Source organism: Danio aesculapii, chromosome 19 (genome assembly GCF_903798145.1).
Source record: "Danio aesculapii chromosome 19, fDanAes4.1, whole genome shotgun sequence".
Lineage (NCBI taxonomy): Eukaryota > Metazoa > Chordata > Actinopteri > Cypriniformes > Danionidae > Danio > Danio aesculapii.
Genome location: NC_079453.1, coordinates 45,129,334 through 45,152,526, shown reverse-complemented (window position 1 = coordinate 45,152,526; position 23,193 = coordinate 45,129,334). Strand labels below are relative to the sequence as shown.

At 34.5% G+C, this 23,193-nt stretch overlaps 3 protein-coding genes across 4 annotated transcripts in view; all 3 read right to left on the bottom strand.

Moving 5' to 3' along the window:
- pdcd6ip (programmed cell death 6 interacting protein) overlaps window positions 1-11,905 on the bottom strand; it is a 38,143-nt gene extending 26,238 nt beyond the window's left edge. For both annotated transcript variants that reach the window (XM_056479690.1, XM_056479691.1), the window contains exons 1-4: window positions 11,602-11,905; window positions 4,226-4,274; window positions 4,040-4,109; window positions 1,470-1,597 (exon numbers count right to left, since the gene is read on the bottom strand). In XM_056479690.1, the coding sequence (XP_056335665.1) occupies window positions 1,470-1,597; window positions 4,040-4,109; window positions 4,226-4,274; window positions 11,602-11,807 (453 nt within the window). In that variant the 5' untranslated portion in view covers window positions 11,808-11,905. The remainder of the gene's footprint in view (window positions 1-1,469; window positions 1,598-4,039; window positions 4,110-4,225; window positions 4,275-11,601) is intronic.
- arpp21 (cAMP-regulated phosphoprotein, 21) overlaps window positions 1-23,193 on the bottom strand; it is a 164,859-nt gene that overhangs the window by 84,418 nt on the left and 57,248 nt on the right. The window lies entirely within an intron of this gene.
- Window positions 17,646-23,193, bottom strand: part of ubp1 (upstream binding protein 1) — a 51,016-nt gene continuing 45,468 nt past the window's right edge. Inside the window, exons 15-16 of the mRNA XM_056479697.1 lie at window positions 21,918-21,969; window positions 17,646-19,118 (exon numbers count right to left, since the gene is read on the bottom strand). Of these exons, the coding sequence (XP_056335672.1) occupies window positions 19,081-19,118; window positions 21,918-21,969 (90 nt within the window). The 3' untranslated portion in view covers window positions 17,646-19,080. The remainder of the gene's footprint in view (window positions 19,119-21,917; window positions 21,970-23,193) is intronic.

Sequence of the window (23,193 nt, the reverse complement as noted above, 5' to 3'; positions counted from 1 at the left end):
ACACTTTGAAATAGTCAAATTTTCATCAGGTAGTAATATGTCTAGTCGAGTCTATGAGCCACAAGTGCTGTGAGCGAGCGCTCCTTCAGTGCAGCAGGGCGCGTTATAGAGGCCAGGCGCTCTCGTCTGAATCCTAACACTGTAGATGCTATTTTGTTCCTGCATAGTGCCAAGAAAATTCAAACTAGACCTAAGGTCAGGCATATTAAACCAATTAGCCTATGTTATCTAGACTACACATAGCCCATGTTTAATATAAACTTTTGAGTTCGGTCAGCTGATAATTTTACGTTCATATTGGTTTAGCCTGTTCTATACTAGACATGTTGTGTATTAGTTATTTGGCCTCGCTTTTACGTTCTGAGGCTTAAGGTTATTTTGCCAGAATTTCTTTGTCGCGAGCGTAGTAGTAACTTCCACAGCAAAAAAATAAATAAATAAAAAAATAGTCGAAAAACTGTGCCCATTAATTAATGTGCAAGGCAAGCAGATAAGTTTTTGGGGTTGCTATGGACAACTACAAATGTGAACATTATTAGGCTATAATGTAAATGACTTATTATTCTATCTATTTGCTTAAAAATAAAGTGAAATAGTCATTTAGTAGTAGGCTAAATAGCAGCATGTTGAAATGATGTGTCAAAATGCGTTTTCTATTAGGCTACAATAAAAAAATGTACAGTACAGTGCGTTTAATTTAGACTATTTATTTATTTTTGTCCCTGTGCGCCGATCGGAGACGGAGTTCACTGCTGATATTCGTGTTGGATATTCTGAGAGCTTTATAGGGTGCTTCTCATTTCTTATTTGTGCATCCACGTTTCCTTTCCTTGCTTTCTTTCCTCGTGTCTTAGCTCCACCCCTCCGGGATGCGAGGGAAGGACGCAAGGAAAAGACTCGAGAACCAAAGACACGTCCTCGTCTCGTTTAGCGTCACTTTAAAGCATCGTCAATTAATGCTGGATTTGGCTTGCACGTTTGGATTAACTACATGTCTACATTAAAGTCATTCTCTATTCTCTAATAATCAATAAAGAAACATTCATTTAATAATAAAAATGAATAAGCCATTCAAATAAAGAGCCCAATCAGCAGATGGCGGGCGGGTGCGGTTTCAAAAATTGGTCAAAAATATTGGCGCGGATGGATGGCGGACGGATGATGAGTTTTGTGATGCGGTTGCGGATGAAATAAAAGCCCATCCGCGCATCTCTAGAGGCTAGTCTTGTTTTTGAATCTGCCACTAAGCTGACACATAGGCATTTGTAGCTCCGCCCACTTTTGAAAAGCACACAACCTCATTTGAATTTAAAGCGACAGTCCCTAAAATGAGCCTAAAAGCGGCAGTTTCAATGAGTTAAAAACATCATTTGTGTGTTATTTTGAGCTGAAACTTCTCACACACACTCTAAAGACAGAGTCTTATTTTACATCTTGTAAAAAGCAGCATAATAAGGTCAGACTTTAACCTGGTAGAACTTGGCGGCAGTTTTCAGTCCCTCATCATTGTCGAGATTCTGCTCGGAAGCGATCTGACTGGCCAGAGCGCCCACATTAAACAACACACACGTCTTCTCGTAGCCCAGACTCGCCAATGCTGAAACACAGACAAGATAAAACATCCAATGGAAGTTAGTGTGAACTGGAAGTTGCTGCAGACTTGTATTTCAGTATCATGACATATTTCCAACTTATATATAGAATATTGAGTAGGGGGTGAGGTTTTATTTATGCTCTGCCTCTTATCCTTCACTTGCGGCAAACTAATGAATGTAGGGCATGGCTAAACATCACCTAATCTGTCAAACTGATATCATCAGAGAAGGACTGCTGTTTCAGAGTGTAAGCAAATGATTTGGAATAAAGATTCCCAAAATAATCTGGACACATGCTATGTAAATGTCTGCATTGCCTAATGGAGTGATCACAGTTTACTTTTAGACAATGTATATTTCTAATATGCTAAATTTTGCTAAAATCTGCAGAATTGTAGCATTGAATTATGTTTTTAAATTAGATGCAAATAGAACGTGACTTAATATTATAACTGTTGTGGTGTATGTTGAAATTTTGTTCGTGTCCAGACTCCAGTAGTGTATAGGCAGCTGAAGCAATTAGATGACAAAACCACATGAAATTTTCTTTAGTGAATAACACGTCTATGCATTTAATATTTGTATATGTTTTTCGCATTTGGGGCCCTAATTAAACGAAAGAATCGTTTTATAAAATAGTCACTTATATTTTTTTAACTAAAACCACAGTGCATCTCATAAGCATTAAAAAACTGATACAAAACTTATTTTAATAGTGATGAGAATTTAATTATACCATTGATTTACTGGAATTAATTGTTAGATTTCTTTGAATTTATTAAACTCATGATGGCTCATGAACAGTCCAAATTTGATTGTTTTGAATAAATGCCCAAATAAAAAAGTTCATTAATCACAATTAAATGAATTTTACTTGTATACATTTTCACTTTCAGATGAAAACAAAAACAGATACAATGGTTGTGCCCAGTTCTATTAGGTTTGCCACATTTCTATCAACACAATTCAAAAGTGTTGAACAAGAGTTGAAGTGTTGAAGGCTAAATATATTATAAATTACTATAAATAATTTTTAACAATGAATGAAGTTCATTTCCTTTTAGTTTACTGAACTCATGATTGCTTAATAATTTGAATTTTACTTGTATACATTTCACTCTCAGGTGTAAAAAAGTAATGCAATGGTTGTACAATTCCATAAGATGTCACATTTTTATCAGCAAAATCCAGTTTCAAAAGACTAAATTTCTAACAAAATTAATAAATTAACGAAGCACTTTTGACACAAAGATGCTCCATACATACCTTGGTCCAAAATAACAGTAGCACAAAATTAACATCCTTAATTTGAGATGTAATATGTAATAAACAAATATGCAATAATTAAAAAGCATAAATTGGGACAAGAGTTGTAAAGTGTAAGTTATGTTAGTATTAGAGAACGTTATTAATATGCACATAAGCAGGAATCTCAAAGTAACGCCTTTAATTTTAACTGGATGAGGTGCAGGTTTCCTCCGAATATGGAGGACAGATGTTTAATATCTATTTACACTACAAAGAAAATGAACCAAACTGTATTCACATTCTTTTAAGTTACATCTGTGGTAAAGAATCCAAGTCCAAATGGTTCAAATGAATTTAATAGGGCTGGGCGATATGGCAAAAATGCAATCTCGACAATTAACATCTATATTGAACGGTAATAATATATATTTTGATATAAGTTGTTAATGCTTCCACTTTTTAAAAGAGTATACCAACCATGAATGAAGGGGGATACTGCTGACGGGAAAGTGAAACGAGAGTGCTAAACAATACTGGGTGACGCAGCATGACCTATTTTAGGCGGATAATTGAACTAAAATTTCTGTGAATCTCTAATATCAACACAACTGTAGATACCTGTTGTTGCATATTTCTGCTGTGTGATTGGCTCTTAGGATCAATAGAGCAAACATGTCCAGTGCTTATCATTGTTATTGACTTAAATTTCATTGTGATTCGATATATTGTTTATTGACCCAGCCCTATCCATAAGGCACTTTAGCTGTGCAAAATGAAAGTAGAAGTATCTAACATTACTAACAACACACAGCACAGACGAATTAAGGGGACAGTTCACCCCCAAGAAAATCTGCCATTGTTTACTCATCCGTTACTTGTTTCAAAAGTTTTTTCTTCTGTCGAACACAATATAAGATATATTGAATAATGTTCCAGCCATTGACTTCCATAGTATTTTTTTATTCCTACTATGTATGTTAATTGCTGCATCCCCCCACTCCAAAATTCTTCACATTATCTTATTTTGTGTTCAACGGAATATATAATTCATAAAAGTTTAAAACCACTCAAGTGTGAGGCAGCAGTGAGTAAATTAAACGTACCTTTTTGTGTGAACTATCCCTTTAAATGAATCTGGCACACGTTTGTTTATATGCACACATTCTGTTTTTGTTTTGAATGATGCATCAACTCACCAAGCTTGACCGAGCCTCCAAAAAGAGATCCTTTATCAAAAGCATCTTTCCATGTGAATGTTAGACATAACTGAAACAAACAAACAAAAATAGTTAGGTATTAGTTGCAGGCACTACTGCATATGGTTATATTATAAACAATTATTGTTATAACAGGACACGTCAGTGCCAGTGAATGACAGATACCTCTGGAAAGGGAAATTTGGGTTCGATTGCACAGAGCTGATCATAATATCTGGAGGGGAGCAAAAGAGAGAGACAAACAACTGTTGAAATTAAAAGTGTGGGAAATATTATTATTATTATCATTATTATTTAGTTTCTTCAGGAGTTTAAACCATAATGACAATAATGCTGGGCAACAAAAATTCTCATATCAATGATGATAATAATAATAATAATATACATCATAATATATTACCCTTTCTGTAAAATCAATCGATTAATAGTACATATTGACCACATGATAAAAATTCTTATTCATTTTACTTTATCTTACTCCCTTATTCATCAGGGGTCACCACAGTGGAATGAACTGCCAACTATTCCAGCATATGTTTTACAAAGTGGATGACCTTCCAGTCTCAACCCAGTACTGGGAAATGCCCATACACTCTCGCATTCACACACACACACAGTCATACACTAGAAGCAAATTTGGTTTATCCAATTCAGGTGTCCTTGGACTGTGATCTGATTGGGATCAATGATAAATATTCTAAAATTATATTAATAAAATATAAAACACCTCTTCAAAACTAATGATTAAAGGTCCAATGTTATTCATGTTTCTGTCTGCATACCCATAATCACATGTACTATTGCAGCATATAAATGATGAAAAAGTATTACGGTAAACAACGTATTTTGTGACACCATGAAAAATTTAATAGAGCATAATATGAAACTATACACTTTTCTGATTCATACAAAAAGGCTGTATGATATTGAAAAGAAATTGTGATATATATATATATATTTTTTTATTTATTTATTTATTTATTTTATTTTTTTTAATGATATATATTGCAATAAGAGTATAACTTCACAATATGAATAACTATTTGGGAAGAATTTCTAATTTTACATTGATAGGGAGTGGGACTGCATAAGATATAATAAAATACAAGCATAAATTAATACAACAGAACAAAGATATAAATGAAATAAATCAACAGTCTAACAGTATTGAGATACAGAAATTAAACAATCAGCTTTAGAACAACACTTTATACAGCACACGTGTGAAACTCAGTTCCTGAAGGGCCGGAGCTCTGCACAGTTTAGTTCCAACCCTATTTAAACACACCTGATCAAACCAATTGAGTGCTTTAGGCTTGTTTGAAACCTCCAGGTAAGGCTGCGGTCACACTGCACTTTTCTTCTCGTAGGCTTCCATTCATACGCATGCAAATGTGTCAGACCGGAAACGCAAACTCGTGCGTCAAGTGTCGCAGATCGTTGCATTGGAAAGTTCAAGCTTGGTGAACTCATGACTTGCGATATCGCATCACTTGACTGCGTGAGACCAATCGAGGATCAAAACATGACCTCTCTGGACAGTAATTTAAAATATGGAGCAATCGCTCGCTTTTTTTAATGTCTAATCATCTTGTTTAATTCAACCCCTTTTCGCAGCGCCGTACGACAGAATTTCGCAAGCTCAAAACTATAGTGTGACCGCAGCTTCAGTGTGTTGAAGAAGGGTTGGAACTAAACTGTGCAGAGCTGTGGCACTCCAGGAACTGGCTTTGACACCTGTGGTATACAGCATTCAATATTTTCAAAAATATTTAACAACACCCTTTCTTGTCCTAGGACAATCGTTGATTATTTTAAATGTGGACTACTGTAGTCTTAATTGTATAAATAATTAAATACAAATTAATCTTTTAAAAGCTTTATATTTAAAAATGTCTTTTGCCTAAATGGTTTAATTTCGCATGAAATCCCACCATAAAAACGATGTCACTTTATTAGGGTTAAACTTTGCATGTGAACTCTGTTTTCTGGTTAATTGTAGTCCCAACTTGACATAACAGATCCTGTAATGTGACTATTGGAGATTTGCACATTGTAATATACAGTTGAAGTCAAAATTATTAGCCTTTCTGAATTATTATATTTCCCCAATTTCTGTTTAACGGAGACTAAAGACTTTCTTTCAAATTATTGCTAATCATAATAGTTTTAATAACTCATTTCTAATAACTGATTTATTTTACCTTTGACATGATGACAGTACCCAATATTTTACTAGATATTTTTCAAAATATTAGTATTCAGCTTAAAGTGACATTTAAAGGCTTAACTAGGTTAATTAGGGGGGTTAGGGTATTCAGGCAAGTCATTGTATAGCAATGGTTTGTTCTGTAGGCAAACAAAAAAAATAATTGCTTAAAGGGCTAATAATATTGACCTTGAAATGTTTTTAAAAAATTAAAAACTGTATTGATTCCAGCCGAGATCAAACAACTTTCACCAGAAGAAAAAATATTATAGGAAATACTGTGAAAAATTTCTTCACTTGTAAACGCTAAAACTACATATCGTGCAGCACATATACACTGTCATATTGCACAGCCCTAAATGCCACAACTTGAATTAGGCATGACAGCACTCTCATGTGACTGCCAGTCTGTAAACAAGAAGCAAGTGACGTTACAGAAGTTACTCAACCTCATTGTTACGCAGAAAACCAGTGACACCAATCACAAAAACCCTTCCTTCCTGAATGGAGAGAGGAGCATTTCCACTCATCTCTGCTCCATATATGCTCTCTATCTGCCATTCCCTGTGTCCAAGAGCTATAAAAAGAAGATGGCTGAAGGGGGAAAACCACGGAAGGAGTGCCCAAGAGGCCTTCGTCATACAAACCAAACACCAGTTTAACTAGTAGCTACAAAGCAGGCCATTTATCTTGACCATTCGGCATGGATACAAAGCAGCAAACAAACAAAACAAAAAAGTGTAATCCTATAGCAACACACGGCTCTCATTCACTCTGCAGATGGCGTAAGGCCCAGATGCTTCATTACCTCCACTGAATTAAACCAATAATGAAATGCAGACCGTGACTGTGGAAAAATCTACAATTCTCAGTGGTGGACAGAAAGGATATTTTAGAAGACAAATACTAAGACTGTTGGTCAAAAAAACACTTCCATCAACCCATAAAATAAAAAAAATATATATAATAAAAATCACAAATTTTAGAAGATGTTTTAGTAGACTACAACTAAAACTATTGGTCAAAAATCATTTCCGTAAAAAAAAAAAAAACCCAAAACAAATAAATAAAAAAGTTATTATAATAATATATTAAAATAAAAAAATAAATAAAAAAATAAACAAATAAATAAAAAAGTTATTATAATAATATATTTAAAATAAATAAATAAATAAATAAATAAATAAAACAATAAATAAATAAACAAACAAAAAAGTTATTATAATAATATATTTAAAATAAATAAATAAATAAATAAATAAAACAATAAATAAATAAACAAACAAAAAAGTTATTATAATAATATATTTAAAATAAATAAATTAATTTAAAAAAACAAATAAATAAAAAAGTTATTATAATAATATATTTAAAATAAATAAATAAATAAATAAATAAAACAATAAATAAATAAACAAACAAAAAAGTTATTATAATAATATATTTAAAATAAATAAATAAATAAATAAATAAAACAATAAATAAATAAACAAACAAAAAAGTTATTATAATAATATATTTAAAATAAATAAATTAATTTAAAAAAACAAATAAATAAAAAAGTTATTATAATAATATATTAAAATAAAAAAATAAAAAAATAAAAAAACAAATAAATAAAAAAGTTATTATAATAATATATTTAAAATAAATAAATAAATAAATAAAACAATAAATAAACAAACAAACAAACAAACAAAAAAGTTATTATAATAATATATTTAAAATAAATAAATTAATAAAAAAAATTAATTAAAAAGTCATTATAATAATATGTTTAAAATAAATAAATAAATAAATTGATTAATTAATAATAATAAAAAAATAAATAAATAAAAATAAATAAATAATAATTAAAAAAAAAAAAAAAAAAAAAAAAAAAAAAAAATCACATTTTTGAGGTTGTTTTACTACAGAAGTTCTCAACCTTTTTACACTTCGGGGTCCACTTTCTCCAATCAATTTCTGAAGGCCCACCTGTCTGACATTTTCTCTAAAATGTTTGTATGAAATGCTCATTTTATCCCTTATTTAATATCATGTATTATACATTCGTTATGTCTTCGATTATTTTCTATTATCTGCATTTTATTTATTTTAATTTTTCCACATCCACATCAACAGGGATATTGCAAAAGACCAGTTTCTGCTTTAAACTGGACTGACTGAATAACGACTTTTAAATATCTACTAACATAAAGACTGCTGAAATCTGTTGAAATGCGTCGATCTGATGGCGCTTGAGTTCGCAGCTGGATATTATTGGGAGGTCGCTGACAGGAACAGTGAACAGCTCCACCAGAGCGCGTCTGAAGCTCACATGTACGTTTATTTTACATTCTATGGCAGAAACACCATTAAGCCTCGCTAGATCCTTGTGTATGGGCGTGTGCCCATTATATAACACTCACAGGATATTAATTTGGACAACTATGCAGATATATTAAATCGTTCACACAAAAATACACAAAAAGAGACGTTCACTTTCACCTCACGCATGGTTTATGAATAAACAGACTTGCGTGTGCTAGTTGCAGACGCAATCATGAGTTTTTGCACCAAGTCTGAAATAATCAATCACAGAACAGGAGAAAGTGCAATACTTTGATCATTTTAATATAGCATATTAATAATGAAATCCAAATATTATAGTATAATTTTGAGAGTTAATTTTAAGCTATCTCAAGTCCCACCAGCAGGATTGCTAAGGCTCACTAGAGGGTCGCGGCCCACCGATTGACAATTCCTGTTTTAGTAGACAAAAACTACGATCAAAACTATGAAAACTAAAAATTACATGAAATTAAATTTAATAAATCATAGTAAATTTTAGCAGCTATTTTGACTGGTGGTCAAAAAACATTACCGTCAACTGAAAATTAGATTTTAAAGTTTTAACTCATGTATTTAAAGCTCTACCAAAGATCTCTAAGCACAAAGATCTCCCATTAGGTCCTCAGCTCAGCTCCAGCTAATTGTTCTTAAACCCCCCATGAAAATTAAAAGGAGACAAGGCTTTCTTAGTCTATGCTCCAAAACTTTAGAACACATTACTATGAGGAATTAGAGCTTCATCTACAAGTGTTTTCCTATTCTCTTTGGCTTACTTATAATTTGTATTTTTTATTTTATATTTGATTGTATTATATACTGTCCTGTTTCTCTAATTGTCTGCTATTTTGCCATGTCTGTAAAGCACTTTGGTCAACATTCATGTTGTTTAAAGGTGCTATACAAATAAAGTTGACCTAAACCGGTCATGATTTTCAGTTGCTCGGTAATCTAAATGTGATGTAAATAAGTTACCTATTTAAGCCCACTGTATAAATTAACATATGCATGTGTGTATTATCATCTAAACGGGTAAGTTTATTTTTTAAAATTACATAATTTGACTTAAGCAACAATATTTTTGGGCAGCACGATAGCTCAGTGGTTAGCACTAAGCAAGAAAGTCTCTGGTTCGAGTCCCGGCTGAGCCAGTTGGCATTTCTGTGTGGAGTTTGCATGTTCTCCCCGTGCTAGCGTGGGTTTCCTCCCAGTGCTCTGGTTTCCCCCACAAGTCCAAACACATGTGCTATTGACCTTATTCTTCAATGCGGAAGTGTGCACGTTTTTGCGATTGTTTTAGAACTGGCGATTCAGCTGCCAATGGGAGAAATGACTAGGAATAATAAACGGCAGAAAACGGTCAAACTACTTACTCTACAAACAAGTGTTTGCATGACAATACAGACAAAGTAGAATAATATAATAAGAAAATATCAGTTTGCAACACCAAGCAGCAAAATGAGCTGTTTTTAATGTTTAAAAATGAATGGAAGTAAATAAGACGGGAAGTTTCGAGCCAAAATTATTCAAATGGCTGCGCCCACTTGTACGTGGAGAATACGGTGAATAGGTGAATTGGATAAACAAAATTTGCTGTGATGTGTGTGTGTGTGTGTGTGTGTGTGTCCCAGTATTGGTTGTGGCTGTGTCCCAGTATTGGTTGTGGCTGGAAGGGTATTCGCTGTTTAAAACATATGATTGACAACTGGCAATTCATTTCATTGTGGCAACCCCTGATAAATAAGGAACTAACCTAAAAATTAGCAATATTATTTTAGAGCATCTGTATTTTTAGTTCCTAATTTGTGTACTTTGTCCAGTGCTTCTAATGTCATGAATTTGAAAACTACCTTTCTCAATGTTAAACATTATGTAACAATGTTCATCTGTCTTTTCAGACAAGGTAGATGAAAATAAAGTGAACAAAGTGTACCACACAATGAATTCACAATAAACAATGCAGGAAAAAAAGGTTCAAATGGGGCAGATAAATGATGTGCTGAAAGCATGGAGGAGCAAATCTGACTTTGCTTAACAAATTAACCAGCCATTTCCTCCTCTCTTTCATAGCAAATCATCAGCTGGTTTATAGATAGAAGTAATAGTGTGTATCCAGTTATAAAAACTTCCCACAATTAAACTTAAAGTCATACGTCACACGAACCAGCCTCCAATTCTGCTTCACTTCACATATGACGTAATGGAGACTCTTAAAAAAATCGACTATAACTAGCTAAACGCCTCAGTAAATATACTATAAAAAACTCAAAAATGCATTTTGTTCTTCATTTTTGTTAAATCATGTTTTATTATTTAACAGTTGAAAGAGTTCTGTGTGAACGACACACCTGAGTCACGCAAAACCAGGAAGCAAGTGACGTAATATAAATGGGTGGTTGACGTACGATGTGACCATCATTTTGCTTTATTACAGCTTTTAAAACAACGTATAAGTTATACGAGTGAATTAATGTATCTTTTAGGTAATATTAATGGTCGTTTTATGCTTTTAATCACCATTTTAAATTTGTTATTTTAGTTTATATAAATCACATGGATGTGAATGAATTTTAAATACACAAAAACGTTATTATTCTTAGCCTGTACCACACACTATAATACATATATTAATTCGTGTAAATCTACGTGTGTGTGTGTATATATAGCATTTACACAAGTCAATAATAAGTTGATAAAAACAAAAACCAAGGTAACGTTAGTAACAACACTTCATTTCTATGAAGGTTTTTTTGGGAAGTCATCCGTAAACTCTTGATAAAACCATTTCTGCTGTCAAATGACATTAAATAAGAATAATTTAAATAAAATAGGTTAACTAAGGTAGTTTCGACAGCTTCTGACATGCGCTACAAACAGCCGTTTATATAACGTTAGATCAACTAACAATCTACGACACAGGCCTGTCGATGGAGAAACTGACAGAATTATCAAATTAACAAAACTCCATCAGCAAAATAACGTCTTCAGGCCAATGTCTTACCGCAGCAGGATCTCCAGCGAGCTCTCGTGTTTGTCCAGCGGCCTCCCCAGAGCACTTTTCCGGAGCTTATTGAGCTCCTCCACGGCGCGCAGATACTCCGCCTGCTCCTCACCCGGAGGATACGTGGCCGTGACAAATTTTGACAACGGTTTGACTAGGTCGACCTCCGAGGACTTCTTCAGCGGGACAGAAATAAACGTCGCCATTTGGGCCCGCGGAAACGACACAGTTCTTGTGGAAAATGAGAGCACTGCAGACGGACAAAAACAAAAGGCTGAGCGCTTCCTGGTTCTCTCGGGTGCGTCATCACGTCAAATGTACTGTCAAAATGGCGCATGCGCACTGGAGAAATGGCCAGCCATCAACAGTTTCTGTACTGATTTTTTTCCCATATCAAGTCGTTTAAAACAATAATATGTATCCCGACTCATGTAAAGCTATATATTAGTATTTGATGCACTGCGTAATGCAGTGACTTCAACTTTTTGCATTTAAACGAACGTTTTGCTGGGTGTAACGCAATTAAACAGCATGACAAGACTTGAGCTTTTTCTTAGTAGCTACAAATGATGAATCACTAAAGAAATTAAGAGACTAATTTCCAGTTGTCCATACAGGAGTTCACTGGTGTAAGATTTTTACTATTGGGGAGTTTACCCAATGACACACCTTACCCCTATGACTCACCCAACCATGATTAAGTCATGTGATCATATATTATTAATATCCTCTGTTACCTGTAACTGAGATGCATGGCAAAAGTGACATAACATCTACTGCATGTGCTAAAATATGCAAAGTTATTCATTACATTTTAAAAAACATACACTGTAAAACCTAAAAAGTTATGGTAACAAACCGTTTGAGGAATCCGTTTGCAACAAACCATTTAAGTTTAAAAACGAATCCTAATGAGTACTGTGAACTTAATCCATTTGAGTAAATGAAGCAATTTGAGCACAGTAAAACCCAATAAATGAAGAGAACTCAAACCAACTGAGTACTGTAAAACCCAGTAAGTTAAGGCAACTCAAATCGTTTGAGGAAACCGATTGCAACAAACCATTTGAGTTAAAAAAACTAATCTATATGAGTACTGTGAACTTACTCCATTTAAATTGAAGTAATGAGGTATTTAATTAACTCATTACCTTCAACGCTGAGTTCAAAACTCTTTTCAAATGAGTAGAATTAACTTTCAGTCAATTTTGAGTTAACTACACTCATTTCATTTGATAAAGTTGACTGTTGGGTTTTACAGTGTACATAATGGAGAAATGTTATTTTTCTGATGCATCATCTGTTGAACTGCATCCCAATCATCACAAAAACTGCAGAAGATCTATTGGAACCCGCATGGACCCAAGTTTCTCACAGAAGTCAGTCAGGAGAGGGCCAATTCTTCAGCAGGATAGCGCACCTTCTCATACTTCAGCCAATATGTCAAAGTTCCTGAATTTTCTCCAGGATTGGCCAACCCAGTCATCAGACATGAACATTATTGAGCATGTCTGAGGTAAGATGGAGGAGGAGGCATTGAAGATGAATCTAAAGAATCTTGGGCAGCATTTACACTGCAGATCTTGGCGGTCAATTCCGATTTTGTTTGCTGACCTGCTTACATCATCTTTTAAAAGTGACTCGTATCCGATTGTATTTGCACAGCACACAACAAAAGGCGCAATGAGCAGGAAAAAAAAGAGCGGGCGCTGACTGACAGCTGATAAAAAAAGAGCGCTCTGTTCTCCATTCCTGTATTGAAAGTGTTCGCAGGGCTTATTTTTTTTTTTATATTTTTTTGACAAGTTGTTTTACTATAGTTTATGACAGAAAAGTTCTCATTTGGCCATCTTCTTTTAATCTAGGCCTTGCAGGATCATACTATTGGATGTATGCAATTGTTTTATTTTAGTTTAGATTGTTTACGTGGTTGATATTGCGCTCTCTCTTGTTAACATGCTTAAATGCGCTACACGACAAGTAGAGACCATTTTGAGGGCTGTAAACAATAACAATGGTCCTAACGTACTTCCTGTTTTACAATTTTATTTTCCATATCTTCTGAGAATCCAAAAAGGTCAACAAATTGATAAATAAAGTTATGACAGATTTTTTAATGTTAAGATGTGATTGAATTGCCTCTTGTTACAGTTATGAAATAGTTTGACAACAAGCTGGAAATGTTCAGGCCAATGACACCACATTGAAATGGTCTATAAAAGCTGTTTTAGTCCTCGTGTGTGAGATTTAATGTTTGGGGCTGAAGTCTGTTCTGAAATGAAAGCGTCAGAGTTGACATCATTTGCTACGGTTTTAATGACGCATAGACAGGTGAAAATCCGATCTACCTGCTTACACTGCAGACACAGATCCGATTCATATCAGATACATTTCCACATATGAACAAGGCCTGAATCTGATTTGAGTAAATCGCAATCCATGTGATTTTTTCCTGCTAGACGTACATGGGCCAAATCCGATCTGTATCACATGGGAGAAACAAATCAGAATTGAGTCACTTGAACCATGCAGTGTAAATGCAGCCTTGATGAACTCTGGGAGCCCTGAACGCTTTCTTTGCCATTCCAAATGACTTTATTAATAAGTTATTTGAGTAATTGCAGAGATGTACCATGACTTTATGTTCTCTACTACACAATATTTCTGTTAAGTGACAAGACTTTTGTCTCAGCAAAGTCAGACCTTACTGTCCTAGTAAAATCATTAAAAATAAAGGCATGATCAGATTTTATTTTGGTAAAATAAGCGTAATCTAGATGCATTTGCCTTTCATATGAGCCACTTCTGATACCAAATGATCAACTAGAAGTCACATTATTATTTGTTGTTCCTAAAAGTTGGGTAGGCGACAAAACTTTTGTCAGGGGTGTACATCAAAACAGCATGAACATTACTTTGAATAGTCCTCAAACCAAAACAACTTCTCCCAAAATGAATTTAATCTAAATTAAACATTATAAATCTAAATTGATTTATATATATACAATAAATTATCAAACATAATCATCTTCTGCTTTCCCAAATTAAAAACACTCCAGAGGAAATATATGAAAATTATTTTTATTTCTGGTACAGGCATTAATTGTGTACATCTCAGCACTCTCTATGGAAGAGAGGCTTTTCTTTAGACAGACAGTGACATGAGAAAACCATCATCATCATTATTATTATAACAGAAACAAGAGGATCCACAGCATTCAATCCGAGGAGCGGAACTAACCTCCACATTATTTGATCATCTGTTCAACCTGGAAACATTGTGTAAGTCTAAAAGTGAGCATCCGACTATACTGCCAGGAATCCGACGGCGTGACATTTGCTATTGTGGTTTCAGTTTCAGTGCAGACTTGGTCATTCCTTTTTTAATGTATATATTTTCTGAGCATTAAAAGGAGTCGACATTCTCATCACAACCATGCTCCCCTATAGAGTGGCAATAATAAGCACAGTACATGCCAAAGCACAGCTGCCCAATACATGACTACTGAGATAGACGACCAACTGAGTTCAGTCGCTATTCAAGACGACGACGGAAAAAAAGCTGTCTGACCGCAGTCATGATGGTCGAGCATAACTGGAGCAGCTGACGGTAAACCATGTGTGCAATGAGAAAAGCACCAGTCATATCCTAAACGTACGATTAAAAGAAAGCAAAAGGCATTATAGGGAAATATCATTTACGGAGGCCTGTGATTGTGCTTGTTTATTCATCAATAATCGTGTTATAATCTGTGCCAGGAGCTACTAGTCACATATAGATGCCAGGCACAGAGAATATGGAGCACAACGATCAACAATCAATCTGAAAACCAAAAGACTAATCATTGAATTTTAAATGGCTGACGCTTAATTTAATCAACGACAAGGAAACCATGGCACCAAAAACGATTGGTCTTGAAAGAGGAATTGGAAAAAATGGTCACACTTTAAAATTTGGTTCAATAAGTCGATGTTTGTTAAAGGGATATTTCACCCCCCAGAAAAACGAGAATTCTGTTATTAAAGGGATAGTTTAATAACAAATATTTTGTCATCATTTACTCACCCTCCTCTAGTCACAAACTTTCTTTTTTAAATGTAGATCCTTCTCAATGTAAATTTATTATTAATTAATTAATAAATTTTTTTTTGCAAAATTTTACATCCATAAATGTACATTTTCAGAGAAACACTCTTACTTTTTAATTTTCAGAAAGGACTTTGAAATTTATGTGAACTCTTTAAAAGACTCTTACAATTACATTGCATGTAAAACGCTTTCTTGGTGTAAATCATTTAAACTTGTTTAATTTGCTGGAATTTTATTTATGTAACCCTCTTTGTCTCCTTGTTCATATTGTATCTTTATAATGTTCTTTCTTGCATAATAAAAAAAAATATATTTCTTTTTTGCTGTTAAACACAAAAACAATCTTGGAAACAGATAACCATTGCCATCCATAGTATTTCTTTTTCCTACTATGGAAGTTATTGGCTACCTCTTGCATTCTTCAAAACATCTTTATAAAGCTTTGAACCATTTGAGGGTGAGTAAATGTAAATTTTTAGGTGTGAATTACCTCTATTTTTTGACCCTCGGGTCATTACAACCCCAACTTCAGACTGCAAGATATTTCAGATGAAACCCAATCGCTCTCTGAACCTCAAGACAGCCCCGAGATGTTTAAAGTTTAGAAAGGAACCAAAAACATCCTCAAAACAGTGTGCGTGCTCTTCAGTGCTTCAATTGTAATGTTATGAAGCTACAAGAATACTTCTGTGTGCATAAAAACACTATAACAGGGGAGTCTAAACTCAGTCCTGGAGGGCCGGTGTCCTGCAAAGTTTAGTTGCAACTGCAATCAGACACACCTGGGCTAGCTAATCAAGCTCTTACTAGGCTTTCTAGAAACATCCTTGCAGGTGTGTTAAGGGAAGTTGGACCTAAAATCTGCACGACACCGGCCCTTCAGGATCGAGTTTGGACACTCCTGCACTAAAATAATGACTTCCACTTTTTTTCTTATTTACATCATTATTATTTTTATCTTTCATGTCCTGGACTGTTCCTGAAGTAGGGTTGTCCAAAGTATTGACTTCGGTACAAATCGATACATTTCTCGATAATACTTAAGCACATTCTTAAAGGGACAGTTCACCCAAAAGCAAATACAGAGATCTCACTATTTAATCACCCTTAATGTTTGAAAGCCACAGTTATCAGCTGATCTGTCTATGAGCAGATACGCTGACAGATCAGCTGATAAACGTGGCTTTCATACGCTCTAGTGTCCATGTATATGTCTTGCGCTTGGTAAAAAGTGGTGAACTGTCCCTTTAAACCGCTGATTGGTTGTTGTGTTCACATGCAAGGTCATCAGTTCACCACCTTTCATCAAGTGCAAAACATATATACATGGACACTAGTGTGTTTGAAAGCCATGTTTATCAGCTGATCCATCAGCGCATCTTTCACATATCCACTAACAGACGGATCAGCAGATAGACGTGGCTTTCAAGCACGTGTTTAAAGTGTTAAGTCCATGTATCTGTGTTTGTGCTTGATTAAGAGTGCTGAACTGTACCTTTAAACCGTTGATTGGTTGTTGTGTTTACATGCTCAACAGAAATGACTGTGATTGGCTCTGAAAATCATCGCTTCACCACTCTTCACTGAAATATATATACACGATCACTAGAGTGTTTGAAAGTCACGTTTATCAGCTGATCCATCAGCGTATCTTTCATTTATCCACTCAGACTGATTAGCTGATAGACGTTGCTTTCAAGCACTAGTTTAAAGTGTTAAGTCCATGTATCCGTGTTTGCGCTTGGTGAAGAGTGGTGAACTGTCCCTTTAAACCGCGGATTGGTTGTTGTGTTTCCATGCTCAACAGAAATGACTGTGATTGGCTCTTAAGGTCACCACTTATCACCAAGCGCAAAACATCTATACACTGACACTAGACCATTTGAAAGCGTATCTTTCATATATCCATTCATAGATGGATTAGCTGATAGACGTGGCTTTCAAACACTCATTTAAAGTGTTCAGTCTGTGTATCCATGTTTGCGCTTGGTGAAAAGTGGTGAAGTGATGACCCTGAGAGCTAATCACAGCCATATCTGTTGATCATATGAACACAATGGCCAATCAGCAGTGTTTAAGCACAACAGTGCCCAAACGTTAGCGTGAAATTGATGTTTTAGTTTCACTTTCAATATTGATTGTTGCAAAGTTGATACTTTGGACAACTCTACCCTGAAGAGAAGAAATTGTTAAATAATAAACTCTGTATTTTTGTTTTTTGTGTGTTCGTGTGCGCACAAAAGTATTCTCACAGCTTCATAGCATTACAATTGAACCACTAAAGTCACATGATCCTGTTTTGAGGATGTTTTTGCTTCCTTTATGGACTGTAGAATGCAAAAAAGTATTATCATAGCTTCATAGCATTACGATTGAACCACTAAAGACACATGATCCTGTTTTGAGGATGTTTTTGGGCCAATTCTGAATTTTAAACATCATGACCCTTACTATGTATGGAAGGTCAGAGAGCTCCCAGGTTTCATCTAAAATATCTTTATTTGTGTTTGAAGATGAGCAAAGGTCTCAGGGGTTTAATAATTATTAATTAATCACAGAATATTAATTTTGGGGTTTATTTTACACTTACTAATGCATTATTGAAATCCATAATGCACTGTGTGCTAACAAGAACTAACAATGAATGACTGTGTTTTCAATAACCAACGTTAACAATGAACTTATATTGTAATAACAGTATAGCTCATTGTTTGTTCATGTTAATAAATTCATTAACTAATAGAACCTTATTGTAAAGTGTGACCCCCCCACCCCAAAAAAACCCCAAACAATATCAGCACTGAGAGCAAAACTGAACCTGGCGTTAGCTGCAGGTCACCATACTCAAAACCCCAGGAATTATTTCATCCAGACAGACATGAAGACGTCCTGCGCATGCCTTTAGTCAGGACGCATTTCCCCACATTGTGCACGAGAGGTCATTACTATCTACCTTGGGTTTTTTTTATTTTTGATGGCGTCTGTAGGCCAGAAATGGTTGACAACTCACAGACGAACAAACTCAAGTACTGTACGCTCAGAGTCGCAAAGACGATCAATTCTTCACCATGCTGAATTAAAAGTGGTCACAGTTCTCCATGTTCTTGCGGACTCCCGCTCGCCTCCATCCCTCCTTTAATAACGCACTTAATTAAAAGCCCACCGCTCGCTCACACACACTGGCATCAGTTTAAGTGTTTTCAATATGAAACAATTTTACGCACTGAAGTCAGATTCTAACAGTTAGGAGGCCCTGCTCGACCCCGGCCATTTTTCTCCATCTCACGCCGAGACGTGAAGAACGAGGGAGAGATTGGGGAGAGGACGAGAGAGGAGGATGGAGGGAACACGTTTGGTGCGGCAGTGATGGCGTCACAATCTCTGCTCGTCTACTTCAGGACCAGGTGAAATCCATCACTGCTGTCGTCTGAGGAAGAGCCAAGATGGAGAACAAGTGAGACAAGATGGAGAACAAGAAACAGAGGTTGGAGTTTATAGGCATATCAGCTTTAATAGCAATGTTTTTGTCCATCTATGTTTATTGCAAATAGGAATATCAAACAAAGACAACAAAAATGTGCATAAACAACTTCAGTAGTATAAACTTTTCATCTGTTAAGACTAAATGTGCATAAACTATGATGGAAACATGTTTACTGAATAAATTCCAGCAAGTGCATCAAGAAAAGTCATGTGATTTTGTTTTAATAGGTCATGTGATGATAAAATTGTGCGCGATGGGATGGTATTATGAACACAGCAGCAGAGCGAGCACATCTGAAGTGTTGTTTTGGTCATTCTAAAATCCCTCAGCTAAAGTCTGTGATCACAGTGGTTCAGTATTATTATTACAGGCCTGTAGCCAGGGGGGTTCGGGTGGTTCGAAAGACCCACTTCCTCACTGAGGTCTAGAATTTGTCCCATATACGAGCTCATTTGACTATTTTGACTGCCATGCCATAATAAATTGTAAAATTAACCCATAGATAAAGGCTTTAAGACCAAATGAAATCCTGTGTTGGCTGTTGCTGACTGAGAAAAGTTGAATGTGCTGGCCAGTTTGTTATTTGCCTACTAAATGACAATAGGCTAGTTTTTCATTGAAAGAGCCCCTATTATGGGTTTTGGAAAATGTTTAAAATACTTTTGCCACTGTGTGGATTAATACTGAATGCGTTTCGTTGTTATTACTTGTGGTTGTGGTTAAGAATAGAGCAATATGCTGGTGTTTAACTGCACTGCTTTAATGCATTCCTGCATTGGGCTCCCACATATACTCTGTGCTACTTCATAACCATGATGGGCGTTTCTATCCATCTCGCGCTTAACACAGTCGACCAATCACAACAGACAGTGTCGTCGGACCAATCACAGCAGATCAGCATCACGCAAAGGAGGGGTTTGTGAATAAATGAATCATTGAACAAATCATATGAGAGTCGTTGGATAATTAGGTAAAAATAAATGCCTATTGTAAGACAATGAAAGTGTTTTTGAACTTGCTTGCATATCAGCCCTTTCTTGGAGACCCCAAAAAAACAAAATATGACCTTTTATAATGCATAATAGGGGCTCTTTAAAACTTTCACAGATTCCTATTTCTTTTTCTAAAGATATGTGAAGTGAAAACATAAGCATTGTTCCCATATTTCTTTATTAGAAATGTCGCATCAAAAAGTGTGGTTATGATGATCATCCGTCAAACTAATCCAGTTAAAAATCGTGCTTAAAATGTCATTAAAATGCAGTATTTAAACCTCATAATTAAATAAAAAATGGGACTAATGACTGCAAAAAGTTCCACTAACTATGGGTCTGTATTATATTAGTATTACCTCTGAAACTGTGTTGAGCATCTGTCTGCATTCCCAAAGAGCACCTCACGACCCAAAAAAAGCCCCTGCATTGCATTCATGGTGTCATTTATTATACATATATAAACATAGCTAGAGGCTTCTCCTACTGCAGAAAACTCCATTTTAATTTTTGCTATTTGCAGCTAGGTAACCGTGAAGTGACGATTTTGTACTCTCTGTCTAATTGGAGGTAATCGTTGCTTTATACGCGCGTCTTTTATGTGATAGTCCAGTTTTGCGCATAAATTTCAAATCGCATCTTTGGATTGAAATATAGCTAGTGGCTTATCCTACTGCAGCAAACTGCATTTTTATTCCTGCTATTTGCCGCTAGTTAACCATGAAGTGACAATTTTGTTTTCTTTTTCTCGTTGGACGCTGCTTTATTCGCAAATGTTTTATGCGATAATCCAGTTTTGTGCATAAATCTAATTCACATCTTCACATCTTTGGATGGAAACTAATGGCAAAAACAGATCACCTTTACAGTTTATAAATAACCCTTTTCTATAAAAGATGGGTTTTAAACAATAAAATGACCAACAATAATAAATAATACACAAAAATAAAAACATAAAACAGTTTAAGATATACTAATTCTACACTTTTTAAAGGATTCATATTTCGAAATCATTCCATCATGTGATAAAAACAATCAGCTGTCTCATAACTCAGTGTTTCCCAACCCTGTTCCTGAAGGCACACCAACAGTCCACATTTTCAACCTCTCCCTAATCAAACACACCTGAATCAACTCAGCAGAACATTAGAAAAGACCCCAAAACCTGACACGAATGGGTCAGATAAGGGAGACATACAAAATATGTACTGTTGGTGTGCCTCCAGGAACAGGGTTGGGAAACACTGTCATAACTAGGGCCAAACAGAATCTGTGGACATTTTTTGCTATTTCTGCAGAGAATTTTGTAAAAAAACTTGCGCATTTATGTGTAATGATTTTGGAAGTTGGTAACTAAAAACTTAATATATGAAATTAAAAAATAATACCTTTTAACTTAACTAAACAAATCAAGTCTCTCACATAATATCTCTACTAAAAGACAGAAAATATTACTTTACAAGCTGCAAATAAATCATGTGAACATTTTAATATTAGTCAATAATATTACTGAAATTAATACAAAACAATGAATGAATATAAATTTACAAACATTTACACAAGTAAATAAATAGACTCATGATGGGCTGAAAATCTGTGTGCGCAGATTCCGTGTGGGCCTACTCAAAACATTTAAAAACAGGCCTTGAAAGCTTGTGTTTTACATGTAGGTTGATGGAAAAGTAGAAATACTGAATGAAATGTTTCTGGTGTATTGATTTGTTTTCAGTGTGATGTGAAAATGCTTTACCTTGTATTATGCTAATGATGAAACTGCTCTCATCAAGGAAGTTATAAACCATCTGTAAGCAAAAAAACAGTGTCTATGAGAGGTCTTGTTTTACATTTTATGTTAGTATGATCTGCTTTTTTAAACTTTAACTTTAGGAATGGATGTCATTTTATGAGTGGTTTAGTTACAAGATCAACATTAATATTGGTTACTTTAGAAATTATGTATTCACACATTACTTCATACAATGTCAACTGTATGTGCACTGGTTTCATTCATAAAAAAACAAATCGACATTGCTTAAACACACTATTTACAACAATTTACGATTTACTTTCTTTAAAAAACATAAACTTTCAAAAACATACATACAATTAAAATTATAATAATAATAATTAATAGTAATAACAAAAATTATATGGAATTTTCAATGTTTTTTTTTTACTTTTTCCAATTCCTCCAGGAGAAACTATGTTGTAATTGTTAATTTATATATTTTCTAAAATAAAAAATGATCAATATAATTAATAAAATCTTTATATATGAAAGAGTATTTGTCAGCGCTGTCTGTTGCTATTGATTTTGTAATAAAAAGAAATCTCTGATTAAATCTTAACAAAAAGACAAAAAACGCATACATTTATTCAGCAAAAAATCTATTAAATTTAAAGTAAAACATTTCTGATTATTTACGTATAAAATAAATGCTTTATTAAACTTTATTTTTATAAAATAACCCTAAAAGGCACATATTTTACCTTTTTTACAAGATATAAGATAAGCCTTTAGTGTCTCCAGAATGTGTCTGTAAAGTTTCAGCTCAAAATACCATTAAAATATAATAAAATCAGAGAGAGCTGTATCAAACCTTTTAATCCCAGTTTATTTGCAAATAATGTTATGTGTTTAGATGTTATTATAGAAATGTGGCGTCTGTCAATCAATTTGTTGTGCAAGGAAAAATGCACTCCTACATCATGTTGCGGTTGCCCTCAAAATCACTGGGATTTGGGTCCTATTTTAATATCAGGAAAGTTTAAAAAAAAAAGAGACTTAATGCCTTTATATCACTCCAATTTGACAGTGGACATAACACAGTTCTGTCCAAACAGCTTACATAAGGTGATTTTCATCATAGGTGCCCATTAAAACATCCCCATTTCCAACCCAAGCAGTTTTCAGTACTGATAATAATCAAAAATGTTTCTTTTAGCATCATATTAGCATGATTTCTCTGACTCTGAAGACTGCAGTGATGATGCTGAAAATGCAGCTTTGACATCACAGGAATAAA